The 21,701-nt window shown below is 38.7% G+C and overlaps 2 protein-coding genes across 3 annotated transcripts in view; one reads left to right on the forward strand and one right to left on the reverse strand.

Annotated features, from left to right (window-relative positions):
• Positions 1–12,132, forward strand: part of tcf7l1a (transcription factor 7 like 1a) — a 35,346-nt gene extending 23,214 nt beyond the window's left edge. The window contains exons 5-12 of the mRNA XM_051121724.1: positions 4,992–5,127; positions 5,337–5,439; positions 5,586–5,669; positions 8,244–8,387; positions 8,478–8,637; positions 9,095–9,202; positions 9,334–9,385; positions 11,214–12,132. Of these exons, the coding sequence (XP_050977681.1) occupies positions 4,992–5,127; positions 5,337–5,439; positions 5,586–5,669; positions 8,244–8,387; positions 8,478–8,637; positions 9,095–9,202; positions 9,334–9,385; positions 11,214–11,674 (1,248 nt within the window). The 3' untranslated portion in view covers positions 11,675–12,132. The remainder of the gene's footprint in view (positions 1–4,991; positions 5,128–5,336; positions 5,440–5,585; positions 5,670–8,243; positions 8,388–8,477; positions 8,638–9,094; positions 9,203–9,333; positions 9,386–11,213) is intronic.
• Positions 12,133–17,063: 4,931 nt separating this feature from the next.
• Positions 17,064–21,200, reverse strand: LOC127171577 (caspase-7-like). Of its 2 annotated transcripts, XM_051120301.1 has the most exons (5): positions 20,854–21,200; positions 20,564–20,755; positions 19,605–19,768; positions 18,580–18,712; positions 17,064–18,489 (listed from the first exon to the last, which is right to left on the reverse strand). In XM_051120301.1, the coding sequence occupies exons 2-5, from the start codon at positions 20,742–20,744 to the stop codon at positions 18,170–18,172; spliced, it is 798 nt and encodes a 265-aa protein (XP_050976258.1). In that variant the 5' UTR covers positions 20,745–20,755; positions 20,854–21,200; the 3' UTR covers positions 17,064–18,169. The 2 variants fall into 2 exon arrangements, with proteins under 2 accessions (XP_050976258.1, XP_050976257.1); XM_051120300.1 differs by having other exon boundaries at positions 20,564–21,200.
• Positions 21,201–21,701: the final 501 nt, after the last annotated feature.

Below are 21,701 nucleotides of genomic sequence, written 5' to 3' on the forward strand. Positions count from 1 at the left end.
GGGCAAAGATTACGATGACCTGGTAATAATACCGGTACACTGGGCCTGTTGTGTCTGGTGTTTTGTCTTTATTTACTTAGCATGTGTTTCATAAAGCACCTATTATCAAGCTTGGGGACTCTAGACAGACTGCAAATATGTAGCGGGGGGATTTCAATCCAATTATACGGAGATGAGTTGACCACTGAAGCCTGTTGATGCTGACTTTGCTTTAACACTCAGTATTGTGTTGGCTTTAGAGAATGTAGAAATACTGAATGCTACTGTTCTCCCGTTAGGAAAACAGACTTCGCTTCCTCATTAGATATTGGCATCAGGGATTAATTTCTGGCATGCAGATCTGGGTGAATCTCTTGTGATCGGAGGATTAATTAGAGTCAGTAAATAATTTAGGTGACATGCTAGAGGGTTTATTGTGTTTCTAATGAATGGCAGGGGCTGTTGAAATCGCACCAGGCTGCCGAGAGGGCGTGAGTGACCTGTGGAAACCATTTCTGTGGCTGCACAGATTGGGTCCAGAAGGCACACATGCTAATAGGGTGAGCCAGAGCGGTCCGAAAGGCTCAATTATTCAGAAACCAGGTTTGTTTAGCATTCCATTGGCATCCCTCTGAATGTGTGCAAGTGTGATATTGCAGCACCGAGCCCACCTCTTCACATCGCCTTCCATACAATGCATCTGGACCCAGGCCGCATGAATAATACATCAAACCAGAACACAGGGGCAGGTGATGTGAGAGGCATTGTGGGAACTTCAGACTTGTCAAGCCCTTTGTAAGCGGTGTGTGAGATTTGTTTTTTTCAGTCAGAATCATACAGAAAAAGTCACTACCGTGACTCATGTATCAAATGGCAATACCATGGTACGATTCAATTTCCATATTCATATATATCATGGTGCTGTAACATAGTAGCAAATAAGTTTGATCTCTAGGTATTAACTAAATGTTCTGTAGCTTTTTTGATTTTTCTGAAATTTGATGCCAATCCTCAGACTTCACAGTATAAAAAAACATGGCAAGTTAAGTTGTATGCACTTAGAGTCTTGTATCTGATACAAAATAATCTCACAATGATATCACAAGTGCAAAACCTGGCTCTTAAAACCTACATTTAAGTCACCGTGTTTAGCAAACACTTATATTAGCAACAGCCGACGCAGCAGTCACACTTGGCTAGCCAGTACTTTAGCTAGTGTCTGTTTTGAAAGCATGCTTGCACATTAGGTCTAGTCAAGAAATTATGGTTTAAATAATTTATTATAAACTAATAAAGTCTTACCAGGCATTAGTCATGAGTTCACAAGCCATTTTCTAAATTGTTTTCAAAAATTAGATTACAAATGGAAATTCCATTTAAATTGCCTGCTTAATGACATTGACAATTGATGTGTCTTAGTCAAGACATGATGGGAAAAGCGCAATGCGTGTTGATTGTTCATGCAAAAACCAGATGGTTGCATCATGTGATTTTAAGTTTTTTTTATTAATGCTGTTGTGGCCTCCATTTACATTGTCTGGATGTAAAAATGCTGATTGCTAAAAACCCAGAAAATAGTTGTCAACGATGCTAAAATTTAATTCAAAGGCATGTATCTGTAAACGGAGATGGCGATAATTGTAAATTGCGCCTTATTGTTAGGGATCATACTGTTAGGCTCGTACTGCTAGTTTTGGCTTGTCCTTTCCTCTGCACTATTATCCTTCATTTGAATCCGTATTTAGCCTCTTATTCTTCCACTGCTAAAGCAGTTCATTGTGTCTTGATCCCTCTTGCTCAAACGCCTGTTTGCTCAGTAACTCAAGTAAGAGATGAAGGAGGTGAAGCCAAAAGAAAAAAAAACAACAGGCCACATTTGCTTCTTACTCCACAATGTGCTTGTTTTAGCAGAGCTCCAGTTTTAACAGCTCCATGTGGTGGCACCAGAAGTCGTCTTTGGGCGGGTTCCTTTGCTAGCGGGTGGAGAAGAGCAACAGATTAATCAGCAGGTGTAGACCGCTGACCCTGCACTTTGTTTTGTACAGTTGTGTCATTTTCAAATGGCTGCAACACTTCCTTGTGGAGAGTCGCTCCAAAGAACTAGTTCAAAAAGGTGCAATGTTTGGCTAACATTGTTTTAACTTTAGCTAGAACTTAATAGCTGTTGAATGAAAGACTGACCTAGCACAATTGGTAAATATGTGCTTGAGAACTCCAGAGTCCCAGTAATTTTACTGTGTGATACAAAAGGTGGAACAATGTTTACACAATGACTCACTTTTTCTGTTTGGTGAGGTGTTTTGTCAGCTGTTTTTCACTGTTGCGCTGGTCAGGCATCTTCCCCTCCTACAGACCAATTTACAAAAGTGGATTTAAGGAGATTTAGCAGGCTTCGCCCTTGATGAACTGCAGGACTTGTTTGAACAAAAGGTAAAAAGATCCAGGTACTTGTTGACAGACAACACAACCCAGGTCTGCCATCTAAAGGTGGATTCCTGCATATTGCAACCTGAACGCTAGACTGAGAAAGTGCTGTTGTTGCTGTGTCGTTGTCCTAATGTTACTGAACCCAGTGACTCTGGTGATACTGTGTTCTCCCCAGTCCTTAATCTGGTGGACACTTCCTTTCTCCTAGAAAGAAGGAAAGAGCCCACTTAAATAACAAACAGGAGGACTTGACCAAGTGTTGATATGGATCCTTGGGATGCTTGGAGTCAACTGGTCCCATCCAGTCCGATTGTAATGGGTGAGGGGCCCAATCTGGCGGCAGTCTACGCTTAAAATGTTGGTGTCGGATGCAAAACGGCTGGTGTGTTGACACAGCGGAAATTCTTGGCACAGCAGAGAGAGATCATGAGCCTCAACAGCTAATATCAAAGTGCAGTGGACAAACACCAACTTAGAGGAACGGTGCTAGTTGTCCTCTACCTTTCTTTCTCAGTCAACCTGCTGACAGATCTTTAAAATAATCATTCGATGCACCTTGCAGGGTTTCCAGAAGTCAAACGCAGCTTGTCTTGGCTAATGCAATGCTAAATTATGTACAAACACAGAAACGGACAGTCAGACAGATAGATGGAAGGCAAGGAATAGAGAGGCAACCCAGAGATCTGGATGTGTTTGGACTGTGGGAAACGAGAGCCAGTCTTGTCTCAATACAAGCCTTGTTCATGTTCACAGAGTGCTGGTTGGAGCAGAGGTCAAACCCACTGCCTACATAGAGGTGGGGGGAAGGTTAGCATGGAGGAAACAAGACGGCATTCTCCACTCTCGCTCCCTTGTGACGTCCTGGGCCAACAAGTGCCCCATTCAGTCTACGGCTCACCACCTTGCATTGGCTTGTGTACACATCACAGCAGTCCTGCTTCTGATATTATTATAGTCCTACTGGTGTATTTATGTGGTCAGGGTTCTGGTTCCTCCAGTATTCAGCGGGATGGTAGAATAAATTATATGCTAATATAGGTTCCTCCAGTATTCAGCGGGATGGTAGAAATTCTCTTCAAACTTGACATTTCAGTTTTCTCTTTCAGGTTAACCAACGTAGAGATTCAGTAGCCCCTCATTGCAGTACACAAGATCCAGGGGGCGAGGTTACATCCACATCCAAGGGGTGGAGATGGGTAGGTTTAGGCATCAGGGAGTGGGGACTAGTAGGTTTAGGGGTGGAGATGGGTAGGTTTAGGCATCAGGGAGTGGAGACAAGTGGATTTAGGGGTGGAGATTGGTAGGTTTAGGCATTAGGGAGTGAAGATGGGTAGGTTTAGGCATCAGGGAGTGGAGACGGGTAGGTTTAGGGGTGAAGATGGGTAGGTTTAGTCTTCAAGGAGTGGAGACGAGTGAGTTTAGGGGTGGAGATGGGTAGGTTTAGGCATCAGGGAGTGGAGACATGTAGGTTTAGGCATCAGGGAGTGGAGACAGGTAGGTTTAGGGGTGGAGATGGGTATGTTTAGGCATCAGGGAGTGGAGACGGGTAGTTTTAGGGGTGAAGATAGGTAGGTTTAGGCATCAGGGAGTGGAGACAAGTCGATTTAGGGGTGGAGATTGGTAGGTTTAGGCATCAGGGAGTGGAGACGGGTAGTTTTAGGGGTGGAGATGGGTAGGCTTACGGATATGTAAGGTGGAAGGAGTTGGATGTGGATCCAATGTCGCCCCCTGGATCTTGTGTTCTGCACTGAGGACCATCTCTAGAGATTTGCTAATGCTTATTGTAACGTGCCGCTTGCGGGAACTCAAAAACATGGAATTGAGCTTGTTTTGCTTAGCATTTGCATTCATGTCTTTGCAACACTCCAAATCATCAGGTTATAACTCAAGGGTAATCACGTTAGCCTAGCGCTGGGGTAGCCAACCCTGCTCATGGAGGGTTGCCTTCCTTAAAAGTTCAGTTCCAATCTTGATCCAACAAGATTTTAAGCAATCCTGAAGACCCAGATTAGCTGGTTAAAGTGTGTTTATTTAGAGTTGGTGCTAAGCTCTGTAGAATGGTAGCTTTTCTAGGAGGTTTCCAAAATTGTGCTGCCTTAGCTCTCTCAAAATTCGTCCTGATCTGTTAAACTATTCCCACCTTGCCAAGAGATGCACTAAAAGGTTTGTTACAACAGGTGTGCCACCTTTGGCCGCCTCTTGTGGCAGGTGTAGCAAACAAGATCCTTGACACTTCCCTTCACATGTCAGGCCAGTTAATGGCGAGTGGCAGCTGGAAACATCATCTCCTTGTTGCTAGTATGCTAAGCGAGAGAAATGCTTTCTGCTAGGGGTGTTAGGTGTGATTTCTCCCACTCTCCATGCTGCCGGTCAAATGCCCAACTGGTGTTTATTTTCCTTTGGGAGAAGTAGGGAAAAGTAAACTCTGCTGCCGAGACCCATTGTTCTTTAAAACTCCCTGGCGCCATTCACAAGTAATGAGGCCTAATGGATATTTTCTTCTTTCGGTTGGCTTTTTGGTTGTTTAAACATGCACTCGTTTCAGTCCCCACTCCCTTACCTCTTGTTCTCATTTTGTTTTTCAGTCCAATAAGGTGCCAGTCGTACAACACCCCCATCATGTTCATCCCCTTACGCCACTGATCACCTACAGCAATGAACACTTCTCCCCTGGGACGCCTCCTTCCCACCTCTCACCAGAAATTCTTGACCCAAAGACAGGTAAGCGCCACCAGCAAACTACAAGGAAGTAGTACAATTCAGAATCTCTGAGTCATGACTTGTTTAGATGGGGTTTCTTGCAATAATATGGGGATAGACGTAGTTGCAAACGAAGCATGTCATTTTGGCACCACTAGTGGCACTAAATGGAACTGCAGTCTGTGTTAATATTTGTCTTCAGTTTTCATAATCGATTATTGTTTCTTCAGGCATACCAAGGACCCCTCACCCTTCAGAGCTGTCCCCGTATTACCCTCTTTCTCCTGGGGCAGTTGGACAGATCCCTCACCCTCTAGGATGGCTGGTTCCTCAGTAAGTCTGAACCCTGTGGCCTTAAAATACATAACATCAGCCTTATTTTACCCATGCAGATGGCTTAATGAAGTTTGTTGCTATTTTTAAAAGCTCTTCTAGCTAAAAGAGCATCTGCGTGTCCCTGATTTTGCTTCTATCTCCAGGCAAGGCCAACATATGTACTCCATCCCTCCTGGGGGCTTCAGACACCCCTACCCTGCACTCGCCATGAACGCCTCCATGTCTAGGTATGTAACAGAGGGCAAGACCTTCCTTTCTGCACCAACATGCTGATTTGAAGCTAGACTCGTATCTATTAATAGACGTGAGATGCAGACAGCGCAAATCCTCCCAGAAGGCTCAGAGAAGAGTTAGTACAGGAAATGGCTGATGTATGTTTTTGCCCAATAATGGTGCCTCGATACCTCTCTTTCAACCTTGTGCCATGTTCCAGAGAGGAAGTATTTTTTTTTTTTTTTTTTTTTTTTTTTTTTAAGTGCAACACAGTTTGGTTTATCTCGTTTAGATAAAATAATTGCAATAATTGTGAAATTATGCAAACATCCCTTCTGAACGAGAATCCAACCAAGCTTATTCCCGTTAAATAAAACCTCTATGCACCTACAGTGTTAGTTATTCCATGCTATACCTTTATTTTTTCCATCCACTTTGTACCGTATCACTTTAGATTTGCTCGCTATTATATGAAAGTAGCACTTCCTGAAACTCTTGCTGAATAGAAACTTCTCTAATGCATGATTTTATCTTATTCTTTCCATTCAGATAATACTTTAAAATTTCCTTAGTTTGCTGGATGAGTTCAGTTTTCGCATGTCAGCATGAAATCTTGCTGTCTTCTAATCTCCCACGGCTGCTTTTTAATGGTTATCTTATGACTGTGCACCTTTTGTTGGTCTGTAGTAAGAGAGAGATCTTTTTCTGCCTTTGCATTTTGTGGCACAGTGAAGTGCTGTAGTCCAGTGGAAGTATGCGTTTAACAAGAGTGTGCAAATCACAGATTGGAACCCTGTTTTTTTTCCCCCCTCATCTGTGAAAATGACAATACAGCTATTGTGTTAGCAGTTATGAATCTGAAAGCCTAGAGTAGAAGATTTTTCTTGCTAGGATAGTTGCTCCTACACAGTGTCATCAGTCTATCTGTCTGTCATTCTGTTTATATATATCCATCTATCTATCTATCTTTCGTTCTGTCATTCTATCATTCTCTGTTTATCCATCTTTCCTTCTTTCTATAGCTCTGTCTATCCTTTGTTCTATCCTTTCCTATCCTTCAGTTTGTCCTTATTTCTGTCCTTCATTCTGTCTATCCTTGATTCTATCGTTCTATACATTTTTTTTTTATCTATCAGTCTGTCAATCTGTTGTTCTATCGTTTGTTCCATCTATCATTTTTCATTTTATCTGTCATCTATCTATCAATCATTCTTACTGTCGTTCTATCATTCTATCATTCTGTCGGATATTGTTCTATGTATCTATCTATCTATCTATCTATATATGTCATTCTGTCTATCATTCTATGGTTCATTTTATCTATCTGTCATTCTATCATTCTATATATCTATCATTCTTTCATTCCATCTGTCTATCTGTCATTCTGTTCTATCATTCTGTCGTTCATATTAACTATCTATTGTTCTGTCATTCTATCATTCTATCAGTTGTTTGTTCATTTTATCCTCCTGTTTATCTATTGTTCTGTCATTCTATCATTCTATCAGTTGTTTGTTCGTTTTATCCTCCTGTTTATCTATCTATCTGTAATTCTGTCTTTCAGTCTGTCATTTTGTCTATCGTTCATTTTATCTTTCTGTCATTCTGTATCTATCTATCATTCTATATCTATCTATCTATCATTCTTTCTATCCTTCTATCGTTCTATCATTCTGACGTTCTGTCTAGATATCTATCTATCTATCTATATTATTCTGTCATTCAGTCTGTCATTTTGTCTGTCGTTCATTTTATCTTTCTATCATTCTGTATCTATCTATCATTCTTTCTATCGTTCTGTCATTGTCGTTCTGTCTAGATATCTATCTATCATTGTCGTTCTGCCTGTCTAGATATTGATCTATCTATCTGTCATCTATCTATCATTCTATCGTTCTATCTATTATTCTGTCGTTCTATTATTCTATCGTTCTATCGTTCTGTTCTATCTATTATTCTATCGTTCTATCATTCTGTTAAGTCTTTCATTTTGTCTATCGTTCTGTCTATCGCCTTATCATTATCTTTCTATCATTCTATCATTTCTATATCTATCGTTCTTTCTATCATTATTTACTGTCTATCTATCTATCATTCTGTCGTTCAGTCTGTCATTCATTTTATCTATATATCTATCATCTATCTTTCTATCCATCATCTATCTATCTATCTCTCTGTCATTCTGTCGTTCTTTCTATCTATTGTTCTATCTATTGTTCTGTCTGTTCCATCTGCTGTTATTTCATTCTTTTTAAAGTTCCTATGCATTTATCATGCTGTCTATCCTTTTATCCGTCTTTCCTTTGTTCTATCTTTGTCTATCCCTTATTCTATCCTTCTATCATTCCATTTATCCTTCTGTCTTTCTGTCTGTTGCTCTATTTGTCTATCATTCTTTTTTTCTCAGTCTCTGTCTCTGTTTGTCATTTTCTACCTCTTGTTTTTATCATCTCTTGTTTTGTCTATCATTGTATCTGTCTACTGATCCATCTACCATTCTATCCGTATCTATACCTTCAATACCTGATGTATCGTTTTTTTAATTACTGCCTATTACTGACTGTGAATCTGTCTTTCTCTCTCTCTAGTCTGGTATCCAGTCGTTTCTCTCCTCACATGGTGCCTCATCCTCCTCATGGCCTGCACCAGACGGGCATCCCTCACCCTGCCATTGTGTCGCCTGCCATCAAACAGGAGCCCAGCGCCGACAACGGCAGCAACTCGACACACGGGTGAGTCTCTCTCCTCCATTACTCTCTCACAGCCATTTCTCTACTCTTCTCTGACTGACGTCGTCTTTACATCCATCTGCCTTCATACAGAAAGCCCTCTGTGCCTGTGAAGAAAGAGGAAGAGAAGAAGCCTCACATCAAGAAGCCCCTAAATGCCTTTATGCTCTACATGAAGGAAATGAGGGCCAAAGTAGTGGCCGAATGCACCCTGAAAGAGAGCGCAGCCATCAACCAGATCCTGGGCAGGAGGGTGAGCGCTTACAACTCCATTACGAAAGGAGCTGAGACGCATTAGTGTGTTTCTCTTCATCTTGTCTTAAAGGAACAGTTCGGCAAAAATGAGAAATTGGCATCATTTACTCACCCTCATGTCATTCCAAAGCCATATGAAGCACAAAAGGGAGATATTCTGAAGATAGTGCTAAAGATAGCGCTCTATTCCGTGCAATTACAACAAATACTCATTGAAGCTATCAAGCATCAAAAAAGGATGCAAAGCATAATAAAAGTGGTCCAAATGACTTACATGCTCCTGAAATTATTTTCTTTTGTCCATGAGAAATAAACTCATTTGGGTTTGAAATGACATGAGGGTGAGTAAATGACCAAAATGTGCATTTTTGGGTGAGCTATCCCTTTAAGGAATGAAAAAAAGAAAGGAATGAGAAAAGAAGGGAAATTTGACCGTATGTTCTTTTATTCCGCAGTGGCACTCTCTTTCACGTGAGGAACAGGCCAAATACTACGAACTCGCCAGGAAAGAACGGCAGCTGCACTCTCAGCTTTATCCGGGCTGGTCTGCGCGAGACAACTACGTAAGTGAGCCAAGAACGTAGAGTTTAACGCAAATCATGTGGGGTTTGGATTCCTCCATTGTTTTTGGCAGCCAGGGGGGTTTTGCTTAATCAAACACATCTAATTTGCTCCAAATCATGTCTGTCTGCAGGGAAAGAGAAAGAAACGGAAGAGAGACAATAAACCTGATTCCCCACAAGAGAGTAAGTGTCACTGGCCATCTGTATTTCTTCTAATTTTCTATATGCATGATCTTTCACTGAACTTAAGCTTCTTTTCCCCCCACCATCCCTGTTGGTCCGATCACTCAGCTCATGGATCGTGTTCAGTTACATTTTGACATTAGAAGCTAGATGATGAACATTTTGGCTTTTTTTTCTTCTTAACTGGAAGTTTTTTGTTGTTTTTCAAGCAATTTACTTACTCTGTTTTGCCAAATCGGCATGGCTTTCTTTTTTCTGTGTGTGTGTGTTTGAAGTATTTTGGGAGAAAATGGGAGTTACTTTTAGTAGATTTTTTTTTTAGTCATTGTTTTTGTATTTCTATAAAAACCTTTCTGTCTGTCTATATATCTATCTATCATTCTTTCAGTCAGTTTCATTCTGTCGTTCTTTCATTCTATCATTCTTTTAATCTATTGCTTTTTCATTCTATCTGTCATTCTGTTCTTTCAATCTGTCTTTCTTTGTCGTTTTGTTGTTTTATCTATTATTCTGTCATTCTTTTAGTCTGTCTATCTATCTATTATTCTTTCATTGTTGTTCTGTCATTTTATGTGTTCTTTCGTTTTCATTCTGTTGTTCTTTCAATTTATCATTCTTTTATTTTGTATCATTCTTTTATCTATCTCTATCTGTCTATCTATCTTTCATTATGTGGTTCTGTCTTTTTATCTATTGTTCTGTTGTTCTTTCATTCTGTTATTTCAGTCTGTCGTTCTTTCATTCTATCTATCTGTCTGTCATTCTTTTATGTTGTTCTGTCATTTTATCTATTTTGTCATTTTTTTCAATTTATCGTTCTTTCAATTTATTGTTATTTTTTATCTATCTATCTATCTATCTATCTATCATCTTTCATTATGTGGTTCTGTCATTTTATCTATCGTTCTGTTCTTTCATTCTATCTATCTATCTTTCATCTATCTATCATTCTTTATGTTCTCTTTCTTTCATTCTGTCTTTTTTTTTAGTCTATCGTTGTTTCATTCTATCTATCTATCTATCATTGTGGTTCTGTCATTTTATCTACTGTTCTGTTGTTCTTTCAATCATTCTATCTATCTATCTATCTATCTATCATCTGTTATTCCTTCATTGTTGTTGTTCTGTCATTTTATCTGTTGTACTGTCCTTTTCATTCTGTCGTTCTTTCAATTTATTGTTCTTTTATTTTGTCTATCTATATCCATGTATGTATCTATCTATCTTTCATTATGTGGTTCTGTCATTTTATCTATTGATCTGTCGTTCTTTCATTCTGTCGTTATTTCATTCTATTGTTCTTTCATTCTATCCATCATTCTTTCATTATGTCGTTCTATCATTCTATCTATTGTTCTGTCGTTCTTTCATGCTGTCGTTCTTTCAGTTTATCGTTCTTTTATTTTATCTATCTTATCTATCTATCATCTATCATCATCTTTCATTATGTGGTTCTGTCAGTGTATCTATCGTTCTGCCATTCTTTCATTCTTTCTATCTATCTATCTATCATCTATCTATCATTCATTCATTATGTTGTTCTGTCATTCATTCTGTCATTCTTTTAGTTTGTCGTTGTTTTATTTTATCTATCTCTATCTATCTATCTATCTGTCATCTATTTCAATTAATAAAAACATTTTTAATTTAGTTAACAGTAACACTTATTTTAACATGTATCAACATTTCACTTTTATGAACGTCATAACGCAGTTCAATTTAATTACAATAGTGTAATTATCATCATAATGGATATTGGGTTTTCATTCCCTGTTTGTTAACAGACTGTTTGGGAATTTATTTAACCCTGTTTCACCCTCATCTGCAGGTAACTTCTCGCCCCAGCCCAAGAAGCAGTGCATGCCGTACCTGCCGTCCGAGAAAATGTGTGACAGCCCTACCTCCTCTCACGGCAGCATGCTGGACTCTCCCGCCACGCCGTCCGCAGCCCTGGCATCGCCGGCAGCCCCTGCGGCCACTCACTCAGAGCAGGCTCAACCCCTGTCCCTCACCACCAAACCGGAAGGCAGAGCCCACCACCCCCACTTCCCCCTGCCAGGGAAAGCCTCGGGCTCCAGCTCCACTTCCTCGTCCTCGTCCACCTCCACCCATCCGAGCATCTCTCTCCACAGCCAGTCGGCGGCCCTCCTGTCCCGCCCCATCCCGTTCACCACCCTGCCTCCTTCCCTGCTCTCTCCGTCTTCGCCTTTTCACCAGGCAGCCCTACATTCCCATCACGCCTTGCTGCAGACACAACCTCTCTCTCTGGTCACCAAATCAGTGGAGTGAATGGAAAACAAAACAACGAACTTTTTACACCTGTATATTGCTTTGTTTTTTTGTTTTTTTTACATTTTTATAGATACTAGACCAAGTTTTTAAGATAGAATGAAAAGGAATAATTATTGGTCAATATTTGACCACCCCTCTATTTTGCTTTTCTCTTTGAAACAAAAATGTATTTTTTGTAAATTGCCTTTTTCCAACGTGATTCTCCAATGTTGCTACTTGTATAAAAGACAAATGTATAAAGGTTTCTCTTTGTTTTTTTAAGCCGTACTTGACAAAATACAATTCGTAGTTTTAGTTCAATTCAATCTAATGGTAGTTAGGAGTTTGATTTTTCATTACTGCATTCTCTCCCTTTTTTCTTTTATTTTTCTTTCTTTTGGTACCACCTCACCCTGTTCCTAACCTTGTGTGTGTGACTCTCCTAAGACTCCATAGCTAATAAACCTCAAGTTATTTCTAAAGACTGTTTTGTGTTTTTTGTGGGGGTGAAGATGCTGCATGTGATGACTGGCTGAATAATCCAACATAGATCTTCTGAATAGAGCCAGTATCACACAATGACAGTGTTCATTTATCTAATTAGAGCTCGTCAAGTGGTGTGTGTGTGTGTGTGTGTGTGTGTGTGTGAAATGCTGGCACTCATGATGTGCACAAACTAAATTACATAATTCATTGTTGCGTAAAATGCAGCTTCTCAAAGAAAAATGTTCTCAAAGTGTTGTTGCACACTATGGTTAAAATACTCTGGGAGAACAGAATAATGAAAAACATTAAAGATGAAATCAAAATTCACCTTTTTTAAATTATGTTTTTGATTTTACTGTGCTCACTGCAAAGAAAAAATTGAAAACTAGAAATGACTTTTTTTAATACTGTGGTTATCTGGCAAATGGTGTTTAAAACAGACGTTATTTGATTACTCTGTGGTTTTCTTTATTGACAGGCTTGTAAGATGAAAATGTAACCAAATGTTCTAATGATTTAAAGTGAGCTTTGTGATGATGATGAGGACACGGGAACATATTGTTTTCAGAAGGCCGTAAATAAGCAAGATTGCAAACTCGGTCACAAAATTGTAAAAGCCGCGTCCAGAATTAAATATTTCCACACGTTTACAGCACAATTATATGTGTTTTGACACTCTGCCACTGTTTTTTAACGAAGAGGCTTGGAAAGTCAGTCCTGTGAGATCTCATTAGCTATTTCAATTAGCAAACGGCATGGAAGGTAGGTTACGGGATTCGGTGGCCCCTGGGATGCCGACGGCTGCCAGGAAGGAGCAATTAGGTCTCACGGAGGAGACGGAGTGACCCACTAATTCAGCTTAACACACATAAACGCGTTCCAGGGATGGCAAACGTAAAGCTAAGTGTGTGTTAGCTTGAGCATATAGACGTTAACTTCACTTTCACCGTCTAGATATCTGGAGACCAATTTGCAGAATCTTCTCAGTTCATTAAATGTCGAATTTTAGGTCTTAAAATGTGAATGGTAAGTGAACATGATGAGAATAGTCATCAATCGGCCATGTTGGCGGCACAGAACGTAAACAATGCCACAGAACTGAATGAAACCTGCATATTTAGCTGATTTTTGCTGCTGAAAATAGTCAATGATTGTCATGTTTTGGGCTGAAAGACATTTTGGCATACTATAGACTGCCACAAGTTATAACACATCAAGGAGAAGAGTGGGGAACAAAAGGCGTTTGTGGTTGGCCAAACTGAACCAGGATTTCCAAGCCAAGAATTTTGATAACATTCGTGTTTGTTCTTATCATTTGTTCTTATCAGTCAGGTAGGTGAAATATTAATATCTTAATTAATACTAATTGTATGTATGTTTACCAAATATTAACTTTAGTTTGTCAAATTATTGCACCTTTTTCTGTTACTAAGTCCTTCTTCATATGATTTATCAGCTTCCACGCGTTTCTCCGTGTTTTAGACAGCATAAATTAGCAGAAAAACGTATTCAGTAGTACAGTAATCGTACAATCCATGCTGTTGTTTACATCCGAGTATCGCCAGTACGGCCGCGCATCCGGGTAACTGACCAAATCGCGACGTAAGTGCAAACCCTCTCTATATCATTAATCTTTTAACTGATGGTGTCCTATATGATCTTCTCGTCACTCAGTATCAAATTTACACGGCAAATGTGGAAAAGAACCGCTTCATAAGTGGCAGCTCGGACTGAAATAAATGTACACTGCAATTTTAACTGGATATTTATACTAGAGGCTGAGGTGGGTCAGAGCAGGCATAATTTTTTTTGGCTGTTGTGAAGCATATCTTTACACAACATTTAGAGCAGGTACAGCAGCCTTAACTATGTAAGAATGCCTTAGCATTGCTTATTTGAGCCCGCTCTCTCAAGGAAACTGCTGAAGTCCATAATTACGAGATGACCATGACAGTTCATTTGTGGTTGTTGTGGTGAGTAAAAATGACATTCCAGACGAATGGACAGTTGACCAGGAAACACTTGAGGTGCTAAGAATGGCTTTAAGTTGCATACAGTCAGTGTTTTGCAAAGCTGCGTTTTGTGTTATGAAATTGGCTCCTTAATTTTGTTTTGTAGGTAGTTATGTGATCCAATGATCAGATGGTAAAACCAAGACGTATCGTTTAATTTATTTCATTATCTAACTTCATAAGTTAATGCGTGCCACATATGAACGAACATTAGATATTAAATAACAAATCCACAGTGTCAATAAACTATAATATATATGCGATGTAGCGTTTGCGCTACGATCTACTTAAATGGATGAACTAGATAGTAAAGTTCGTAGACAAACTTTACGTTGGCTTGAAAAAGCCTAGTCAGAAAGTTTTAAAAGTTTTAAGTTAAGTTTGACTGTTTTCAGTTTAAAATAGTTTGAAAGATTAAAGTCTGAATGTTTTGAAGGCAATAGTCTATTAGAAAAACAGATATGGTGTTGCTGTGTGGTTGCTAGGTTACAAAGGGTGGTTGCTAGGGTACCTGTGGTGGTTGCTAAGGTGTTGCTAGGCAGTTACTAGGGTACGCAGGGTGGTTGCCAAAGTGTTACTATGTGGTTGCTAGGGTACCCGGGGTAGTTGCTAAGGTGTTGCTAGGCGGTTGCTAGGGTACCCAGGGTGGTTGCTAAGGTGTTGCTAGGCGGTTGCTAGGGTGTTGCTAGGCGGTTGCTAGGGTAATCAGGCTGGTTGCTAAGATGTTGCCAAGCGGTTGCTAGGGTATCCAGGGCGGTTGCTATGGTGTTGCTAGGCGGTTGCTAGGGTACTCAGGCTGGTTGCTAAGGTGTTACTATGTGGTTGCTAGGGTACTCAGCGTGGTTGCTAGGGTGTTGCTATGTGGTTACTAGGGTATCCAGGGCGGTTGCTAGGGTGTTGCTAGGAGGTTGCTAGGGTACTCAGGCTGGTTGCTAAGGTGTTGCTAAGCGGTTGCTAGAGTACTCAGGGTGGTTGCTATTTAAGTTGCTAGGTGGTTGCTATGCTACCTGGGGTGGTTGCTAATGTGTTGTTAGGCGGTTGCTAAGGTATTCAGGGTGGTTGCTAGGGTGTTGCTATGCAGTTCCTCTGCTTCCTGGGATGGTTACTAAGTTGTTGCTAGGCGGTTGCTAGGGTACTCAGGGTGTTTGCTAGGGTGTTGCTATGCGGTTGCTGGGGTACCCGGGGGTGGTTGCTAAGGTGTTGCTAGGCGGTTGCTAGGGTACCCAGGGTGGTTGCTAAGGTGTTGCTAGGCGGTTGCTAGGGTACTCAGGGTGATTGCTATGGTGTTACTATCATGTTGTTACCATGATTAGCAAGTTATTAGCATGTTGCTAGCATGTTTAACATGTTACTAGCATGTTACTAGCATGTTTCTAATATGATTAGCATGTTACTAGCATGATTCTAGCATGATTAGCAAGTTGCTAGCATGATTAGCATGTTGTTATCATGTTTCTAACATGATTAGCATGTCACTAGCATGATTCTAGCATGATTAGCAAGGTAAGTAAGCTGGATCAGTTAGAAAAGATATAGCAACCGAGTCAGACCAGTCTGCAGGTCTGGGCCGAGTTTGGTGGCTGTAGCTTAAAAGCTCTAGGAGGAGATACTTTTTAAAAAAGGGTCTCAGAAGAAGAAGAAGAAGAAGAAGAAGAAGTTTAAACACAATATCAGTAAGTTGGCTTTTTCAAGCCAACTTAATTAATGAATAAATGAATGGTTGCCTTAGTGAATAATAAATATGCTAAAATGTAAAATACATTTATTTCATGTTAAGTATACTATAAATACATTTACATATTATGTACTTAACAAAAAAACCCTGCAACTGTGCTTTTTGTAGGCTATACTAAACTGGTATATTTTAAGTCTGTTAAATTGGAACCACAAATTTTGTATTTAATGCACTTTAATTGTGCGGAATTAGTTCTTAGATCCAACTAAAGATACTAAAAGTATACTTAAGTGGAACTATTGCAGGTATATTTTACTTTACATGTTTTGCATTTAGAGACTGATGTTATTTAAAGATCATACAACACTCATAAATAGTGACATTAAAACATATTTTAGGCTTAATATTAAGAAATGTGCATTGTGCACAAATAGTACTCCAAATGCAGTTTTACCATTTTTATATCAGTAAGTCTTAAGTGATATGTCAGTAAATATGTTAGACTTAAACTATACTGAGTATAAAATAAATGCATGTTAAATCTATTGCTTTTTTACTAGGGTGGATCCAGCAAAATAGATAGATAGATAGATAGATAGATAGATAGATAGATAGATAGATAGATAGATAGATAGATAGATAGATAGATAGATAGATAGATATCCAACAAGAAAAAAACGTTACATTTGGACAATGCGTTCTTTTAAGTGGTAACTTGATTGGGAAATGAATATTAGAGTACAACGACACTGCCCTCTAGTGGCTGATATAAGTATCATATTGGTGTCGATCAGTACAGGTAACGGCGTTCTGTCACTAGAGGGCGATGTTGTCTTTATAACACACTTGCTCTGATTCACTGAAATGAAGCCTGACATATTTAGAGGTAACCGGGGCTAGTTGTCACACACTCCTGGGCGTGTTTGTCACGGTAGGTTTTATTTTGAAGTCTTGGCATTTTCATCGAGGTTATCCAGCGAAATATACAGTTAACTGAAAACATTTTTACTTTCGGTGTAGCGTGGCATGTTGTCACGAGGTGAATTGTCACAATGGGCACCTACAACAGTCAGTTCAGGTTAATACATTCATACAGATTCTGGATCAGCATTTGTGCTCACCAGGCCGTGTGCGCTGATGAAATCCTGCATGTGTGGGCCTGCTGTCACTTCACGTTAATTCATGTGATTTCATTCATTCATTTATTTAGAAATATCCTGTACACACCCTTCAGTTACAGTAAATATAGCAGGGGCAAAGGGTGATGATGATTACACAGTCTGAGTCACAGACAGCTAACCTTTCTTCCAGTTTTATTTTAGACTCAAACATTTGAATGTACATTTGAATTTGTTATTTTGACAGAAATTAATACTTTTTTTTAGCAAGCACACACTGAATAGATAAAAAGTGACAGTGAAGACGTCAATTATGTTACAAAAGATTTCTGTTTCGAATAAATACTATCATTTTGAATTTTCCACTCATCAAAGAATCCTGAAAAAAAGTATCATGGTTGATAATAATAAAAGATGACTCTTGAACACTAAAGCAGGATATTAGAATGATTTCTGAAGATTCATGTGACAACAACAAAAAAAAAAAAATTATGTATATATTCATTTTTTTTTTTTAGGGCTGTCAAACGATTAATCCTGATTCATCGCATACAAAATGAAAGTTAGAGTTTGCCTGACATATATGTGCACTGTTTGTAATTATTATGTATATAAATACTAACACATTCATGTACATGCATTTATTATAATTTGTATTATGTACAAATAAAAATATTTTGTGCATAACATATTTCTCTTAAATATATACATTAATTTGTGTGTATTTATATATACATAATAATTACACACAGTACACACACATATATTAGTTAGGCAAACTCAAACTTTTATTTTGCATGTGATTAATCACGATTAATCGTTTGACATATATATATATATATATATATATATATATATATAGAATATTTCAAACGCAGTAAAAACTTGTAATGACCTCACACTTTTGAACAGTATTGTATATTGAGAGTAAGTAAACTATATATATATACATACGTATATATATATATATATATTTATATATATATATAAAATGAGGTAGCAATAACAAAAACACATGACACATAAATGGAGTGCTAAGACAACATGTCACATGCAACTTTCCCAACCACTCACTTCCTGCTGGACATGCAACTTTACGTGACATGACGTCACTTGATTTATTATCAGTCTCCTGTGAGATACTTTGAGAGATGTTATAAAAGAGTTAAGATGAAGCAGTTTCTCCACATATTCTTTGCAGTCAGTCTCTGTTCAGTGATCTTCAGCTGATGGAGCTCGTCCGTGTCCTTCTGGGTTCATCGATAAGCTGCGTTGCTGCAAAACTCAAGCTCAAATCTTCTGCTGCTGCCATCTTTCTGTCCATGAACGGGTAAACCTCTCTGGTAAAGCGGGTCACAAAACACGGCATCTGCTTTTTGCCACCAAACAGTTTCCCTCTCGCTTCAAAGTTGTAGGCCACCTTATAGTTTAGTCGAGTCAGAAGTCTTGTGATCTCCAGATCTGGACCTCCTTCCTCTTCTAGCAAATCACAAAAAGTTTGAATCATCTCCGACCCCGCAGGATGCATGAATGCACCGTAACCTGTCAAACAAATGAGTGGGAGTGAGGAAACTGAAGTTTTTGTGACTTTACAAACTATGCAAATAATGTGATGGAGTTAATAAATCACACCTGGAGATGTGGCGTACATGACTGCTGTGTCATTAGGAATGGAAAACAGCTCAGACATGCCGTCGTCTTTCTCTGAGAATGAAGAGTCTGCCTCCACCTCCACACCTCCATCCAACTCATGTCCACGACAAGCCTGAACACCAGAGTTATGATAATCATTCAGTTATAATCTGCAACAAGTTACAAGCTTTGAGAAAAGTGTACAGGTAAAATTAAATAACTCAAATCAACATTTTACAACCATGCATGTATTTATTTGGTGAACAGTCATGCAATAAGCAGAGAGAAATCCAAAAATGCTGTATATTTCCTATAGTGTTAATCAATCCATATTGGTGGTACTAAATGTAAACAATGCCACTGAACCGAACAAAACTCATATTTTGCTGATTATTGCTGCTGAAAATGGTCAATTATTGTCATATTTTGGGCTGTACTAATCTGTCGGAGCAGAAAAAACATTTATAATACTATAGACTGCCAAAAGTTATAACAAATGAAGAAGAGTGCAACAAAACAGTCAAAATATTGCATCCTTTCCTGCTTGCTAAGTTCTTCTCTATATGATTTAGCAGCTTCCACACATTTTCCATGGTTTAGGCAGCATAAATTAGCAGAACAACGTATTCAGTAGTACATTAACTGTACAACCCATGCCGTTGTTTACATCTAAGTATCACCAATATGGCCATGCATCCGGGTAACTGACCAAATCGTGACGTAAGTGCAAACCCTCTATTTTCCTTTTATTTCCTAAGGCACTCGTGAACTTTAAAGTGTGACTGTTTTTTTTAAAGTCTTGTCTTCAAATTTTTTGTGTGTTCATGACAGTCATCACAAACATCACAAAGTTAAAAAAAAAAAAGTAAAATTCAAAACACAAATTCTTTTTAGGCATAAAATGACCAAACAGTATCAGAGAGTCAAAGGAATTCTAAAGTAGTGAAGCTCAGGCTCTTATGCAAGAATAGAAGTAAAAAAAGGTCACAGGAGTTTGTCTGTGAGAAACTTTTCACAAAATGTACCTGAATCAGGAAGAGTTTGCTCTTGTCTGCCATTGAAGGGCCTCCAAAGCAGGTGTAGATCTCAGCCAGTTTAACAGCACATCCATCAGCGCCAAACACAACACCCTCCTCACCATGACTGGATATGATGCCCACAAAACAGTCTTTGACTGTTTTCTTGCTCTCTAAGGATGAAGAATAAAGAATTAGTTAAAGTTAGTGATGTGAAAGTAATCACCACCTCAGGTGTGCATTATGTCCTAATAATTCAACGGAACGTCTGATTTTGTCTTTTGGGAAACGTAAGTATCTACCGTAGCATTTAAAGGGCACTACTAAATGAAAAAAGATATTTAGGCAAAAAAAGAAAAATGTACACATCTTTATTCTGTTCAAAAGTTTTCACCCCCCCAACTCTTAATGCCTGTTTTTTTCCTTCTGGAGCTTCAGTGAGCATTTGAACCTTCTGTAATAGTTGCATATGAGTCCCTCAGTTGTCCTCGGTGTGAAAAGATGTATCTCAAAATCATACAGTCATTGCTGGAAAGGGTTCAAATACATAAAAAATGCTGAAAAACCAAAAAAATTGTGAATCCTGAAGGATTTTTCAGCGGGCAGTTTAAATAGTCAGGACAAACAAGGGACTCATGAACAACTATCACTAAACAAAAACACAGCTGTGGATCATTCAGGTAACAACACAGTATTAAGAATATGTAAACTTTTGAACAGGTAAAATAATTGCATTTTGCAGATTCTGCAAAGTTTATGTATTAAAATGAAGTTGTTTTTCATCAAGTTAGAGCTTGTGCCAGAGATAAAATGTTTAATCTGTGCTTGCTGATAAATTGGGACAGTGCTATTAACAAGCATAGTACTTTGACACCAATAAATAACCTTATGTAATGTGTTTTTAAGAAATTTGAGAGAAAGAAAGCATCTTGAACTTTTTTCCTTATTAGTCTAAACAATATCATTACCTGCTTTAAATGCTTCATAGATCTCTTCTGCCTCGATGTCCATTCTGATGTCCACAGAGAAACCGAGCTTGCTAAGGATTTTGTGAAGTCTTTGAGTGTCTTTCTTCGCACCTTTCCTCTTGCCCAGACCTGCACCTGGATAGAAGTTCTCCACAGACACTATCAACGCCCTGTTCTTCATTCTCTTGTTTGCTGTGAAAGGAATTTTACAAGAAAACATCTTTACCTCTCTTATGTCTAACACAGAGGTCTAATGCAATACAATCTGTGTGAGAATAAGGAGAGCCTACATTATGAGTTTGTCTGAACGTCATATAATAGGTGAGTTCAGCTTTTATGAGGCTTATTGCACGTCTGTTAGGTCATATATGGAGTTTCCTCCCAGCGTTTTCTGTCGTCAGTCTGGTGTAGGCAACACTGGCAGCTCCCTGACAAATCAGAAGCTGCAACTTGAGCAAATAAAAAGGTAATGTACTGCATTTGTAGGTGAGTTTATGTTCCAATTTACCAGCAGTGGTGTGTCAGTAACTGAGGATATAAGTTGAAATTGATAAGTGATAAAAATACACACATCTGATTTGTAAATCTCTGCCAAATAATATAAGCTGAATATTAGTTTCTACTTGCTTTACCTTTTAAGATAGATGACAAAAGCTTTTTGGGTGAGATCACACACCTTTATTTGTTCCGAGTAAGATTGAACAGACAGCATGATTTACAACTCAGCACACTGTCAGCAACAAATTAGTTCTGCAATCACGTGCTTTCCACAGAATTTCTGTACTGCAGCTACTGTACTACTGGGAAGCCTAAAGGACACGGTGATATTAAGCATAAAAAAGGATGACGTGCTTTTCGTATTTTGTGTTTTCTTTGTGTCAATAGCTTTTCAAATTTCTCAGTGCCAGTTTTCATATTAAAATGTTAATTGTTGTTTAGACCACTGCTAAAGAAGAACATAGTGTAAATGGTGCTGTCACGTGGTACGTGTTACGTTATTTGGCGATTTTAAATATTTTATAAAAAGCGGACGTTCTAGTTTTTTTGTTAGGAGCCGCTTTTTGTCATCAGCAGATTTAAATATTTAAAAAAAAACAGAGCAAGAGGGAAAAAATAGAGAAATGAAATTTGATGGTCT

This window comes from Labeo rohita, chromosome 10 (genome assembly GCF_022985175.1).
Source record: "Labeo rohita strain BAU-BD-2019 chromosome 10, IGBB_LRoh.1.0, whole genome shotgun sequence".
NCBI lineage: Eukaryota > Metazoa > Chordata > Actinopteri > Cypriniformes > Cyprinidae > Labeo > Labeo rohita.